The following is a 15,635-nucleotide window of genomic DNA, read 5'->3' on the forward strand; positions in this document are numbered from 1 at the left end:
CCCCCGGCCCTGGGAGTTGGTGAGGGGTGAGAAAAGTGTGGTAATTAGCAGAGCTCCTGCATCATATTTCAGGATGACTTGCTGGCACCCTGTTTAGACAGTACAGCATAAGCTTCATGATACACAAAATGGTAACAGCACCACATATATGAATTCTCTTCACCCTGGTGGTCAGATATATAGTAACCATTTGTCAAATTAAAAAGCGGAATCCTTTAAATGATCTTCATTTAACGGTGGCTGACATCTTAAAGGAATCCTCTTAAAACACCAACTTCTGATACCTACTGTTTCTTTTATCTGAGTCATAGCTTAAAATGTTTTAATCTGATGCCTGCTCCCACCTTCTCCCTACAATGACTCCTTTCACCAGTCATTTTCCTTATAAGTGTTCTTGAGGATGAAATTCAAGGACATAAAGACTTAGTTAGATGGCTTCTTCTATATTAATTTTCTTCCTAGAATTTGAACCTGTGTAGAAATACAATCACTATGACAGCTGCCTCTTCAGTTTTTCCCCTTAGCCACAACTAAATCAATTTTGAAAAAAATAACACTCTATAAAAGTATCTCAAATGCAGCCTTTTATTTATAATAAGTCTTGAGATAAGAAGGAAAGAACTAAAAAAGATGAGATGACTTCAGTTCAGTCACTCAGTCGTGTCCGACTCTTTGCAACCCCATGAACTGCAGCATGCCAGGCCTCCCTGTCCACCACCAACTCCCGGAGTTCACTCAAACTCATGTCCATCAAGTTGGTGATGCCATCCAGCCATCTCATCCTCTGTCGTCCCCTTCTCCTCCGGCCCCCAATCCCTCCCAGCATCAGAGTCTTTTCCAATGAGTCAACTCTTAGCATGAGGTGGCCGAAGTATTGGAGTTTCAGCTTTAGCATCAGTCCTTCCAATGAACACCCAGGACTGATTTCCTTTAGAATGGACTGGCTGGATCTCCTTGCAGTCCAAGGGACGGACTCCCCCAAAATGGAGAAAGTCAGCTACAGTTAACCAGCTCCCTAATGACCTTCTATCTTAGGTGGCTCATTATTCCTTTTGAATGGAAAATCTAACTCAAATTATCTATTCCAAATTCACTTTAATATTACAGCTGATGGCAGGATTATGCCATAATACTATTGGTTACAGCACTTAGGAGGGAGGAAGCAGGAAATAAAGATGACCAGCGAGCAGCTGAACCAAGAATGGTTGTAAACTAAGTCACCTGGACTTTCATCCCTAGCTCTCGATGCCCTTTTTCTCTCTAGGAATCCATATTCTACCCTCTCCTAAGTCTTTTACAGTCTCCCAGGAAGTAACTTTTTAAAAATCTGCCACCACTGCGTACCTCTCTCCATTACAGGATTTATCACACACAAACGTAATTACTTATGAAATTGTCACTCGTCAAAGGGAACACCTTTTATTTAACAGCATATCTTTATCCTCTAGCACAGAGCTTGGTACATGAACAGGGATTCAGTCACTGTTCATGGTAGAAAAGAATGAGGAAATAACTACAGAACTGAGGCAAGTAAGGCTCTGGGGGCCAACAGGTGAGAATAAGATGGAAAGGCAGGGCTGGAGAATCCACCTGGTGTGGAGTTTTGAATAAAGGGGTAAGGAAAATGGTGCCTATTTGGGGTTTTTTAGCAAGGTTGATACAATAAGTTTCAGATAAAGCTATGAGTAAACTAAAAGATTTCTTAATCCCTTTCAAAACTAGTATCTACCTTTACCAAATTAGAACATAAAATTAAAAAAGAGTCTACAGTGCTAGAAACACAGTAAAATAAATATGCAATGGCAGAAGGAATATTTTTATCCTTTGAAGTTATTTAAAATATTCTGTTCTGTGGAAAGTTTTAAAAAAATAATCCATGTGCAAATGGATTTGAAAAAGAAAAAAAAGATGCAACGAGGGTTGTGTTAATTTTACAAGCTACAAACTCACCAGCATGCAAGCGGAGCATTATATAAACACAATTATTTTTTAAAATCTTGTGATTTAAAAATCATAACAGGCAAATTGTAGTTTTTAAAAAATTAGTGGGCTGTGATTCTATTGCTCATAAATAACTTTGTAATCCTCATGTGGGGGTCTTTACAAACCACAGAACCTGAAAGCGTTTTCTTTCATCAGCAATAGTGGGACGGCTCGGGGAAGGACAAAAGCAGGGCCACAAAGCTCTGTCCCATGAATAGAACAAAGGTAGAATGTCAATTCAAAAAAACCCAGGGACCAACTTCCTACTTATGGTATTCAAATACCGTAATATCAACTGGCAAGCTGCTTGTATTAATCATTAAAAAGGACAACATGAAAACATGGCACAAAGAAACTAAAATTCATTAATGTGTGTTTAAACACACTAAATCATATCTAAAAAGTGAGAAAGAGCCCATGGTCAAAAAATTAAACTGCATAGGTGCTGTTTACTAAGTCAGCTCATTTATTCTCTGCAATTGGACTAACAATACACATAATACTGTAGTCCTCAGTAACAACAGCTTTACCCATCCAAAAAAAAAAAACAGACACAAGAATGTTTGTGTATGGAAGTTACTTTCAATTTGAGGTAGAAACTTAAGTTATCTTTATAAAAAAACTCCAAACTGCCAAAACAAATTTAATTTCATGTTGTAAAGGTTAAAGCTTAATTTGCCTCCATCAAGGCCATGAACAGGGTCAACAGCAGCTGGGAACAGTAAAGAGGGGAAGGGGTGTTCCAGGTGGGCAATTAGCAAGGACAAGGCTCAAGGAAAGAACATGACCTTTCAGCAGGCGTAGACCTCTGACCATGACAAAGGATAAGAGGAACAGCTAGACTCTCAACTGTGGCACTCCTGACATTTCGGACTAGACTATTCTTTGTGGCCTGTCCTATGCACTGTGGGATGTTTAGCAGCAGCCTGCAACGCAGGAGATGGGGGTTCGATCCCTGGGTCGGGGAGATCCCCTGGAAGAGGAAATGGCACCCCACTCCGGTATTCTTGTCTGAGAAATCCCATGGACAGAGGAGCCTGGCAGGTACAGTCCATGGGGTCCCAAGAGTCGGACAGGACTTGCAACTAAACCACCACTGACCTCCATCCATTAGATGCTCCCCTGCAGTTATGATGGCCGAAAGGACCTCCAGACACTGCCAGCTCCCTCTCATGGCTGGGGGTGGGACCCAGCAAAACTGCCACCCACACCTCCCCCACCCCCAGCTGAGACTCAACGGGTTAAAGCATAAGCAGGGGCCGGGTCAGGGAGGGACTCATAAACCATATCAGGGAACCTGGAACGTACTCTCAAGGGAAGAGGGAGCCACTGAAACAACACGGCGGCGTGGTCAGATTACCCCCCGCGGGGCACCTCCTCCACGAGAGGCTCTGGTGGGTGCCGAGGACACAGCAGGGAACAAGGGAAATGAGGGTGCCACCCTCTTAGAATTTAGGGGTTTTTTTGCAAAGACAGAAACAGTTTTTAAGTGGTTAGTGTTACTTCATTTTGCAACAAGCATTATGAGGAAAAGAAAATCGGGCAACACCAGAGAGGAACTGAGTGGAGGGAGTGAAGAGGCTCTTGCATTTGGACAATTAATTAGATAGTCTGGGGAAGCATCTCTGAGGAGGGGAAATAAATCTGGGTTGAAACCCTGGATGGCCACGTGGAACCAGCCGTGCAAAGACCCAGGGAAGGAGTGTCCTGGGCAAAGCTAGAAAGGCTCTGTGCAGAAATAGGCTGCTGTGCTGAAGGAACAAGAAGGTCCAGGGCCAGGTGAGTGTAGGGGATGGGAGGGGTCCTTGTGGGGGCTCAGGTGAGGTCAGCGAGGTTGGTGGGGCTACATCCTATAAGATTTCCTCAACAGGAGATGCTGAAGGGTTTCTAGATAAACGAGTGACATGATTCGACTTACATGCGGGAAAAATTCTAGGGAAAGTGAAGCTGAGATACGAGATAAGAAACCATTTCAATATACCAGGCAAAAATGGAGGTGGAGAGAGATGAAAGAGCTGGGCTATGTTTAGCAGCAGAGCTAACAAACACTCATGGTTTAGATGAAGGGAAAAGATGGGAAATGAGAAAATCTAAGATGATTCTCTGCTGGGTTTTTGGCTTGAACTACTGGGGAGATGGGAGTGGCACTCACTGAAATGGAAGAGACTAAGGGAGGAGCAAGTTGGGGAGAAGGTGAGGAAACCCAAGAGTTCTGGTTAGGACCTGGGGCTTTGACATGCCGTGAGACACAAGAGATGGACCACGTGTGGTTTCAAGGCAAATCTGAAGGTGAGGCTGAACTGTATATGTGGACACTGTCAGACTGTAGATTGCTTTTAATCACCAGCACCAAGGGCTGAGTTCAGATGGAGAACAGGGGCCCAAGTACGAAGCCACCGGACACGCCAATGCTTCAGGGTCTGCAGGGGAGGAGCCGGCAAAGGAGACACACACAGGGCGAAGTGAAAGGCGCAGAAGCCGAGAGACAGCGTCCACGGAGGGGAGAAGGCTCACTTGTGTCAAATGTTGCTGAGAGATCAAGTAACAGAAGAGTAAAGACAAGACCTGGACCCGGCAACACGCGGGGCACCGGAGCCCTGACACCAGCAGTTTCAGGGGTGCCGGGAAGGAAACTGGACTGAGGATAAACGGGGCAGGAAGTGGAGACAGGGATCACAGGCAACTCTTTCAGGAAATCTCTTCTATAACAGGAAGCAGGCAAATGGGCTGGTAGCCAGAGGAGAAGAGAAGAGTTTTAGATGGGAGAGACTAGAACTCGTCTCTACACACTGCAGCAGAGAGAAAGCCGTTGATCAGCAAAGGCTGGGGATAATTACGGGAGCGAGATCCTTGGGCAGAGGCAGGTGGGAGGAGGTCGAATGCCCTCGTGGGGGTGGGGCTTTGCAGCAGCGTCTCTTGGGTCTCACAGGCATGTCAAAAGGCCCACCACACCCATGGAGAGAGATGAAAGAGCTGGGCTATGTTTAGCAGCAGAGCTAACAAGCACTCATGGTTTAGATGAAGGGAAAGATGGGAAATGAGAGAATCTAAGATGATTCTCTGCTGGGTTTACATCCAGGTCTTGTCTTCACTCTTCTGTCACTTGATCTCTCAGCAACATTTGACACAAGTGAGCCTTCTCCCCTCCGTGGACGCTGTCTCGGCTTCTGTGCCTTTCATGGTACGGCTATAGGCGGAGGTGACTGGTGCAGCCTACCTCAGCTGCAGGCAGGTGTGGGGAAGATGAAGCCCAGCATGTCCTAGCCGCGTGTGGAGAAACACCATGGCAGGGCCAGTTGGGAGGCAGGCAGAACCACCGTTAGCTATAAGACGTGTACGGCAGGAAGGTGCCCCCAACCCCAGGGCTGTGGGGGTGGAGTAGCAGCAAGGCTTGGTGACACATCAGACTGAGGGGGGAGAAAGAGTGTGGTCATGAATGAAATCCAGCTTTTCAGTCTAGGCAGCACTGCTGGATGATGGACGCTGCTGCCATTCACCAGGAGTGATGCTGGGAGTAGGCTGGAGGGTGAAATGGGAAGTAAAGGACAGTTCGAGCGGAACCACACCTGGCCCCAGCGGACGTCCAAGATCAGTGTCCAGTCAAATGCGCCCACGAGCTAGGAGTTCAGGGCTCTGGCTGGAGATGCAGTCCTGGCAGCTGTCTGCATGTGGAGGAAGCCACTGGGATGACCAGAACCATGGAGAAAATACAAGGGCAAAGGAGGAAACAACAGTAAACAGGATGGTGGGAAGTGGAAAACAACAGCCCAAGCAGGACCATGAACAAGTACAAAAAGAACAAGAGCTTTGAAAGCCCCAAGAGTCTTGTCACAGCTAACATTGGTTAAAATTGTTAGAAGTATTTCAGTCAGGAAAACTAGAGAGAATATTTCATATTCTGATCGATGAACTGAAAGTGTTAGTTGCTCAGTCATGTCCAACTCTTTGTGACCCCATGGACGACAGCCCGCCAGCCTCCTCTATCCATGGCATTTTCCAGGCAAGGATACTGGAGCAGGTTGCCATTTCCTTCTCCAGGGGATCTCCCCAACCCAGGGATCAAACTCGGGTCTCCTGCATTGCAGGCAGATTCTTTACTGTCTGAGTCACCAGTGAAGCCCAATTGATATATTTTTTTTCATAGTTTTAGATATTTGTAAGTGACTAACCAATAATAGGTTGGAGTAGGAAACGGCAACCCACTCCAGTATTCCTGCCTGGAGAATCCCATGGACAGAGCAGCCTGGTGGGCTACAGCCCATGGGGTCGCTGAGAGTCAGAGGTGACTGAACACAGCACAGCAGTCAGGAGTAGGTACCTCTGAAAAGAAAGCTTAAGGGGCAAGCGTGCGCTCTCAGGTCTTCACTCCACAGGCTCTGGCTAGAGATCAGCTCACGTGAGCCCAGTTTTCCACGCTCAGTGTAAGAAGTAAGGACAAAGGAAAAGACAACATGTGACATCAAGGCTGCCAGACCTCCAGTGGCATTAAGACTGAGAATGTTCTTGAGATAATTAGGCCTGATTTGTGTCAGGCGTGGAACAAGAAGGCTTCTAAGGCAGGGCTTATCTTCCCTGGTAACTGTTGCACATTCTTACTGTATAAAATGCTGGGGGCCCTATTTTACTTATAAAAGGAAACTGATGGGTTTTTAAAAGAAGAATCTTGGCAATATGCCAAAACAGCTGAATCCCTTCTTCCCTCCTCCCTTGGCTTTAAAAAACAAAAAGAAAAAAGAAAGTACATCAGTCATTATCTCCCATTTTAAGCTGAGCAAGCCCCTTTGACTCGGTCTCCCTGTCACCAAACTGCTTCTCCACGTTCACAGAGTGCTTCTCACCACCAGGAGGCCAAGCCCATTAGAGCTGCACTGGGGATGGGAAGTAAGGCGTACAGAAATGTTCTTGTCACCTCAGACCGGAGTTTAACCCGTGCCAGTGCCACTTCCAATTAATTTAAAAATGATTCCAGGAAAAACATCCCTCAATACTTAAGCTGTTTGAAGGCCCGAGAGCGTGACAGATGGAGTCATTTCTGCAAGGTCATGATGACGTGTTCTGAGTGGTCAAGGAGGTACCATCAGGAAGAGGAAGCCATGATGGGGCTGCTGACAGGCGGTAAGCAGAATAAGAAACTGAAGCTCTCTTCCTGGAGGCAGAAGCTGGTAGAAATCTCTGGAAGCACTGAAACTAGATCAGGCGAGGACGTAGAAAAATGTTTTAGCCTCTTTTCAGACTTCCCCTGCAGACCACTCAGAAGTGGCTACCAAGAAACCATTTGCCAGAAGACTCCGATTTGTTTTTAATCTTTGACCTAAACCAATGAATAGTATAGAGCATGAAGGCTGCTTCCTTCTTAGATATCTTAGAAGTGGAAAACCCTAAAGCTTTCCCTTAGTTTTATTTTACGTATGGCGGTGGAGCATTCACCCTACAATGCTGCTTTCATCTGAAATGAGTGAACATAGTGCAAGAACAAATGCACTTAATACGAGATACACCAGAATGCTGGTAAAAACTGAAATTAGCAGAGTCGAGAGATTTGACTGTAATTAGCAAAAGCCCTCAAGTTGGTCATAAGGTAATTAAGAAGTGGGCCTAAATATTAATATAAAAGTATTCCTAACAACAGCTACCAAAAAGAGACTGGAGAAAATAAGTTTTATTTGCGTACACCCAATATTGTCCCAGAGATGAGGTGTTATAGTCCTTCCTGTAAAAGATCTTTCTTAGAATACATTCAGATGGCCAACAGGCACATGAAAAGATGCTCACCACCACTCATTACTAAAGAAACACAAATTAAAACTACAATGAGGTACTACCTCACACCAGTCAGAAAGGCCATCATCAAAAAGTCTACAAATAACAAATGCTGGAAAGGGTGTGGAGAAAAGGGAACTCTCCCACACTGCTGGTGGCAATGTAAATTGGTCCAGCCACTATGGAGAACAGTATGGAGGGTCCTCAGAAAACTAAAAAACAGAGTTGCCATTACGATCCAGTAATCCCACTCCTGGGACTATACTAACAGAAAACTGTAGTTCAGAAAGAGACACGCACCCCTGTATTCACAACAGCACTATTTACAACAACCAAGACATGGAGACAACCTAAACACCCAGCAACAGATGAGTGCATAAAGGTACGGTGCACACGTGCACAACAGAATATTACTCAGCCAGAAAAAAGGACAAAACAGTGCCACTGGCAGCAACACGGACAGACCTCAGGTCAGTTCAGTCGCTCAGTCGTGCCCGACTCTTTGCGACCCCATGAATCGCAGCACGCCAGGCCTCCCTGTCCATCACCAACTCCCGGAGTTCACCCAAACTCATGTCCATCGAGTCGGTGATGCCATTCAGCCATCTCATCCTCTGTCGTCCCCTTCTCCTCCTGCCCCCAATCCCTCCCAGCATCAGAGTCTTTTCCAATGAGTCAACTCTTCACATCAGGTGGCCAAAGTACTGGAGTTTCAACTTTAGCATCAGTCCTTCCAAAGAACATCCAGGACTGATTTCCTTTAGGATGGACTGGTTGGATCTCCTTGCAGTCCAAGGGACTCTCAAGAGTCTTCTCCAACACCACAGTTCAAAAGCATCAATTCTTCGGCTCTCAGCTTTCTTCATAGTCCAACTTTCACATCCATATGTGATCACTGGAAAAACCATAGCCTTGACTAGATGGACCTTTGTTGGCAAAGTAATGTCTCTGCTTTTGAATATGCTATCTACGTTGGTCATAACTTTCCTTCCAAGGAGTAAGCGTTTTAGACATAGAGGTTATCATATTAATACTAAGTGAAGGAAGTCAGAAAGACAAATACCAAAGGATATCCCTTATATGTGGAATCTAAACTATGACACACATGAACTTATCTACAAATTAGACAAAGGGAGCCGACTTGCAGTTGCAGGGGGCAGGGAGGGCTGGCTTGGGAATCTGGGACTAGCAGGTGCAAACTAATATACAGAGAATGGATAGACAAGGTCCTACTGTAGAGCACAGGGAACTACATTCAATATCCTGTAATAAGCCATAATGGAAAAGAACTTTTAAATAAGATCTTCCTTAGAACAGGAAAGGGCTGCCCTGATAGCTCAGTTGGTAAAGAATCCGTCTGCAATGCAGGAGACCCTGGTTCGATTCCTGGGTCGGGAAGATCCCCCGGAGAAGAGATAGGCTACCCACTCCAGTATTCCTGGGCTTTCCTGGTGGCTCAGCTGATAAAGAACCCACCCGCAATGCGGGAGACCTGGGTTCAATCCCTGGATTGGAAAGATCCCCTGCCGAAGAGAAAGGCAACCCTCTCCAGTATTCTGGCCTGGAGAATCCCATGGACTATAATAATCCATGGGGTCGCAAAGAGTTGGACACGACTGAGCGATTTTCACTTTCACTTAGAACAGGAAAAATCAAATGACAACTTTTAGAGAGATGTTTAAAATATGTTTTAACATGTTTAACTTTTAGTTTTTTAAAGAAAAAGAGGTCTGGGCTTTTGAGAAAAAAGCAACCTATATTAAATGAGGAGGAAGACTGGGGCTGTAGAGTATGCACGACCCCAATCACAGATTATTCCCATAAAGGCCTGTACAGCAGCAGGGTCTTCAGAGAAAGGTAAAGGAAGACATTTTCCATATGTCAGACTGGCAAAAATTTCAGAGTAACAAAAGCTACTAATGGCAAGGATGCTAGGAAACTTGTATACATTGTTGATATCTTCTAAACTTTATATATTTTCCTGGGGGGACATTTAACAACAGATAACAAAAACAAAAAATACACTTCGATTCAACAATAACATCTTGTCTTTAGAACACATTTCTTGACGAAACACAGTACAAAAAGATGTATGCCTACAGAGGTTTACCATGGTGTCTGACAGTAAAAAATTACAGTCTAAATGCTGCTGCTGATTAAGTAAATTATAACTTACAATTGAGCCCCACATAGCCATTAAAGTAATGGAGAGTCACATACTCTACTACGCAAAGATGTTCCTATGACTATTCAGTGAAAAAAAAGTTCTAGAGTAGTACAATAGAAAAATATTTTACAATTATATGAACATGCCTATACAAGGTCTAAATGGATGTTTCTACTATAACAAGTGATTACAACTCAGAGATTTCTGGTGATTTTTTTTTTTAACTTTTCTACAATGACTTTTTAAGCAATGTGTACATATTTTTTTTACAAAACACAAAACCATCTTTGTTTAAAAAAAGATAGGTCCTAAATATTTTTCTTTAAAAATAAATACCAATATATATAAATAAAAACAAATACTTATTCCATGGTTAATAAAAAACTCCATTTATAAGTTGATTTTTAAAATAAAATCTTGGGACAACTTAAAGTATTTCACAATAAATGAAAATGTTTCCATTCATGGTTTTATTACTATCAAGGTTTTAGCTCCTGTGAAGACAACTGCAATTGACTTGTAAATTTTAACTATACCAAGTACCATGAATATATTCTATACAAACTACAATAAATGTTAGCAGTGGGTGATTCTGACCAGTATTTTGAGATAACCTCACCTCAAATAAATGTAGAACACAGGTCCATTAGGCATGAAAAGCTATAACGATTTCGATCATATTAATCTGGAATTTTTTATACACCTAATGCTTTTCCTTCAAAGGGAAGAAAAAAAAAACCAAGACAGTCTAACCACAAATATGCTCAACCTCTCCGTCTATACCGACTATAAACAATAAAGGTAAAAAAGTTAACATTTAAATAACTGCAGGTGGCATGGTTTTTCTTTTGACAATTGAGGGGTCACCAGTTAGTATCACTAATGCCCTTATTTACTGCCTGAAAAGCATTTAATCTCCACAAGTCTCTAAACTTAACATGAACCCATACTAAATGTTCATTCTTTTCACAGTTCAGATGCTGTGATAAAATAATCACATGATAAAATACCATAATTCAAAGTAAATGATGAGCCCATTCTGAGCAATCAGGCCATGCCCACAGCTGGTGAGCAGGGTGGAATTGGTGTGGTGATGCCAGGCTGGACCTGCACTGATTCTGACTTGAAGGTAGGCAGGGGTCCCACTTTAAACCCTGGACACCCTGATCTGCTTCAGCTGGCTGACAAGATAGCTTCCACTAGCTCTCTCCTTTTTTAGAATCTCTTCTTAAATGATCTACCATTGTGTAAATTAAAATTTTTTCTTTATATCTGATACATTAAACATGTTCCTCGTGAAATGAACTTCTACACTAACTCTGAATAAACAACGAGTAAATCCAAAATATTTCTAAGAAACTGAAGAGCTTTGCTTTAGGGCTTCCCTGGCCACTCAGTGGTAAAGAATCACCTGCCAATGCAGGAGACACCGGGTTCGACCCCAGACCCAGGAAGATCCCACAGGCCGTGGAGTAATTAAGCCCGTGGGCCACAACTATTGAGCCCACCTGCCCAAACCACCGAGTCCATGTGCCGCAACTACTGAGGTTTTCATGTCCTAGAGGCCGAGCTCCCCACTAGAGAAGCCACCACAATGAGAAGCCTCTGTGCCGGGAAGGCAGTGCACCACAGAGAGTAGCACCCGCTCACCGAAACCACAGAAAGGCCCACGCAGCAACCAAGACCAGCACAGCCAAAAATAAAAACCAGTAAATAAAAATTTTTAAAAAGCTTTGCTTTAAGCATTTTCAACATGGTCTCTTTAAGGCCAGCAGATGGAGCTGTGAATTAAAACAGGGAACGCGAGCTGCTCTAGGTCAGCCACTAGAGGGCACCCTTTTTTATGGAACTGGTTTATACCAGAGATTTATTTACAATTTAACTATCTGAAGCAGGAATTGATTCTGATTTATATGTGTTTATCTAGAATGACCAGCTCAATACTAAGTAAATGCAAAGGCTGGGACCATTTTTGCTCAACATTTTTTGACTAAAACTTTTCCTTCCTCACAGAAGAATGATATTTCCTAGTTCAGTTCAATCACTCAGTCGTGTCCGACTCTTTGTGACCCCATGAATTGCAACACCCCAGGCCTCCCTGTCCATAACCAACTCCTGGAGTTCACCCAAACTCATGTCCATCAAGTCGGTGATGCCATCCAGCCATCTCATCCTCTGTCGTCCCCTTCTCCTCCTGCCCCCAATCCCTCCCAGCATCAGGGTCTTTTCCGATGAGTCAACTCTTCACATCAGGTGGCCAAAGTACTGGAGTTTCAGCCTCAGCATCATTCCTTCCAAAGAAATCCCAGGGCTGATCTCCTTTAGAATGGACTGGTTGAATCTCCTTGCAGTCCGAGGGACTCTCAAGAGTCTTCTCCAACACCACAGTTCAAAAGCATTGATTCTTCGGTGCTCAGCTTTCTTCACAGTCCAACTCTCACATCCATACATGACCACTGGAAAAGCCATAGCCTTGACTAGATGGACCTTTGTTGGCAAAGTAATGTCTCTGCTTTTTAATATGCTATCTAGGTTGGTCATAATTTCCTAGTAAGAGGCAGTAAATAGTAATAAAAGTTCATCCCTGGAATCAGGGCAACCTCACAGTTATCATCAAAACTCTCTAAATGCAGAACTGAAATATACCATACTGCTCTCCGTAAGCCTCAGAGAAGAGCCATCCAACAAGAATTTCCTTGGAAAATCACCCATACTGTCTACAGGGGAGCTCTGTCTTAGCTCAGTGCCAGGCTGAGGGAAGGCCCACATTTGTCTTTTGAATAAACAAATTAATAAACACCGTGGCTTTTAAGAGATGTATCCTAAAAAATTACCAGTGGGTTCACTTTTCTGTGAGACTTCTCAGACACGGCAAAAGTGCCCATCTAAAGAATCAATAGTGCCAATCTGAAAAGAATTCTGCCCCTCAGATATTTTATTTGGGTAATAATCTCTCATCAGTGCCATAAAACAAAGTTCACATTCTAGACACTAAATAGCACAGCTGGGGGACACGTGTGCCCCTGCGGCTGAGTCATGTCAATGTATGGTAAAGCAACACAATACTGTAATTAGCCTCCAATTAAAATAAGTAAATAAATTTTTAAAAATAGCACAGTCTAGCCCATAAAGCCCAAGTTCTCAAGCATATAATGTAGAGCCTAATTTTGTTGGTCTATGAAAATCTGGATTGATTCTTTATGACTCTTCTAAAACAGACTGTTCATATTTTTAAATACCTTAAAACTTCACTACTTGATTTATGACCTACGCTGCACTCTAGAAACATTATCAGTTCCATGCACTCAATGTGATGGCTAACAGACTGCCATTTTTGTAGAAATCAAAAACTTAATAACGACTCTTATTTGCATCCCCCCCGCCACACACACAGAGTTCATGTGTGGTCAAGGAGGCTTTGTGAACTCCCCAGCAGTTGTGCTTTATAGTCAGCATAAATTAATAAAAATAAAACCTAGGACTATTTTTTAAAAGCAGTATTACTGTTAAAGCAATGCATATTTAAGAGTTACAAAGAAAAGTAAAATAAGAAATTGACCCACACACCCATAATTCATTCACATATTATCACCAGACACATTTCCTCCCAATCTTTTCCATTTGTTTTCAAATAACGGCTCTCATATTATAGGAGGAAAGAACGGCCCGTCCTATACCAGACTGAGGTCAATTATGTTAGGAGATGAGGTTCACATTGAAGATACCCAGTAAAATCTGTCAAGTTATCAAGACTGTGGATCACGCCACAATCAAAAACCAAATTCACTCCCTCCGTCCCCTGCCCTGGCCCCTCTGACCTCCTCCTTTATTGTCCATCTTAGCTAAGGTAGGTAAAACTGGAAACGGGCTAGGTTCTGCAGACCATCAGATATGCCTTCAAATCTTGACTCTGCCAATTACAAGCTGTGTAATCTTGGGCAAGTGACTGACCTGAGTCCTCATTTCCTAATTTATAACATGGGAGATATTAATACCTGCTTCATAGTTACTGAGAGGATTAAATAATCTGCTACGTCTGAAATGTCTGGTACAATGCCTGAAATGAAGAGATTTTATATTGATCAAAAGGAAAAGTGAGGTGTCTAAAAGTCATCAAAAAATCTTCCATCACAAGTTCTCTAACTTTTTCAATCAATCCCTATTTTATTGGTATAATGACTACTGATTGGGCAGTTACTTTAAATATAAAGATTAGCCTAGGAAAAAAGCAACGTCTATTTGCTAACGTCTATTTGTCTATCAGTATATTTTAAGTCAAAAGTACACTAATGCCTATGTAGTTATGATTAAACCAAATGTGAACAATTTAACAATAACACCTGTTACTCCAACAACTCCCCCACAACCCTTGCATTAATTTCTCCATGCCTATCAGCACACACTATTGTCAACCCGCAATCCGGGAGACCTGGGTTCGATCCCTGGGTCGGGAAGATCCCCTGGAGAAGGAAATGGCAACCCACTCCAGTACTCTTGCCTAGAAAATTCCATGGATGGAGGAGCCTGGTAGGCTACAGTCCATGGGGTCACAGAGAGTCAGACATGACTGAGTGACTTCACTTTATCAGCACACACACATGCTGTTAATTCAACCAATTTAAAAAACAAACACTCTCTTGATCCCATTCCCCCTTATAGCTACGACTCCATTTCTTCCTTTCCCTTTAGAGCCAAACTCAAGACTTGCCCATACTTGGCCTCCACTCTCTCTCCTCCATTCTCCTTCACATCCACTCCACTCAGGTTTATCCACCGACGACGCCACATCGCCAACTCAGCAAATGATCCGTTCTCACCTAATGTGATGTGTACCCAGCATCCACCTTTTTTCACCTGGATCCAGGTCGCCATTCTCCTGGGTTTCTCTACCTCTTTGGTAGGGAAACCTCCTCAATATTCCTCAACCGCTAAACCTTAGAAACGCCCAGGAGCTCCTTCCTCAGACCTTTTCTCTTTCTGCTCTGCATTCACTGCCTTTGTGGGCTTATCTGATCTCTTGTTACAGAAAAATCCCAACGAACTTTTTGGCCAACTCAATACTAGCCACATACTGATGAGTCTTTAATTTACACCTTCACCTTGACCTCTCCCCTGAATTCCACCCATCTATATCTAACTGCTTACTTGACTCTCCACCTGGCTCCTGGCTATCTAAAAGCTCTCCCAAGCTCACAAGCTCCAGACTGGGCTCCTCACATGGTCCTCTAGCATCTGTTCCACTCACACTGGTCCCGTCCACTTCCTAGTTGCTCAGACCAAACCCTGGAGACATCCTTGACTTGACTTTCACCTCCAACATTCAATTTATAACAAATCCTTATTGCCCCTGCCTTTGAAACACTGATATATCTGGAACTTCTTTTCATTAACTCTACTGCGGGCACCCATTCTAAACCACAACCAACTCTCATCTGTCATAAAGAGCCTGGCCCATAGAACTTCCCATTATTCTGAATGTACAGCTCTTTAGCTTGGAGTATAAATTACACACACACAGGCACTAAGTCTTTTTCCAATAATGTGTAAACACATTAATAATTGAAATAACAATTTTAAAATGCTTTAACTATTCTACAACGATGTTTATAAATATGGATGTCAAACAGCATAGAAAGCTATTCCAAATTAAATAATTTTCCTGAACAAGTAGCTCTCGCCAATTTATACAGAATGACCATTTGCTATGAATTAGTCATTACTTTAA

The 15,635-nt window shown here is 43.2% G+C and overlaps 1 protein-coding gene across 4 annotated transcripts in view; it reads right to left on the minus strand.

The window, feature by feature from the left end:
• TMEM242 (transmembrane protein 242) overlaps nt 1–15,635 on the minus strand; it is a 43,266-nt gene that overhangs the window by 17,954 nt on the left and 9,677 nt on the right. Inside the window, exon 4 of one of the 4 annotated variants that reach the window (XM_086318535.1) lies at nt 9,679–12,366. The exons of 2 other annotated variants lie outside the window; for them this stretch is intronic. In XM_086318535.1, the coding sequence (XP_086174661.1) occupies nt 12,334–12,366 (33 nt within the window). In that variant the 3' untranslated portion in view covers nt 9,679–12,333. Of the gene's footprint in view, nt 1–9,678; nt 12,458–15,635 lie in introns of those variants that run through there. One more of the 4 variants, XM_086318532.1, reaches the window with a different exon arrangement.

The sequence above is a fragment of the Bos grunniens genome, chromosome 9, assembly GCF_055505025.1.
Source record: "Bos grunniens cultivar Pamir isolate PY7600 chromosome 9, Bosgru_T2T1.0, whole genome shotgun sequence".
Classification (NCBI taxonomy): Eukaryota; Metazoa; Chordata; class Mammalia; order Artiodactyla; family Bovidae; genus Bos; species Bos grunniens.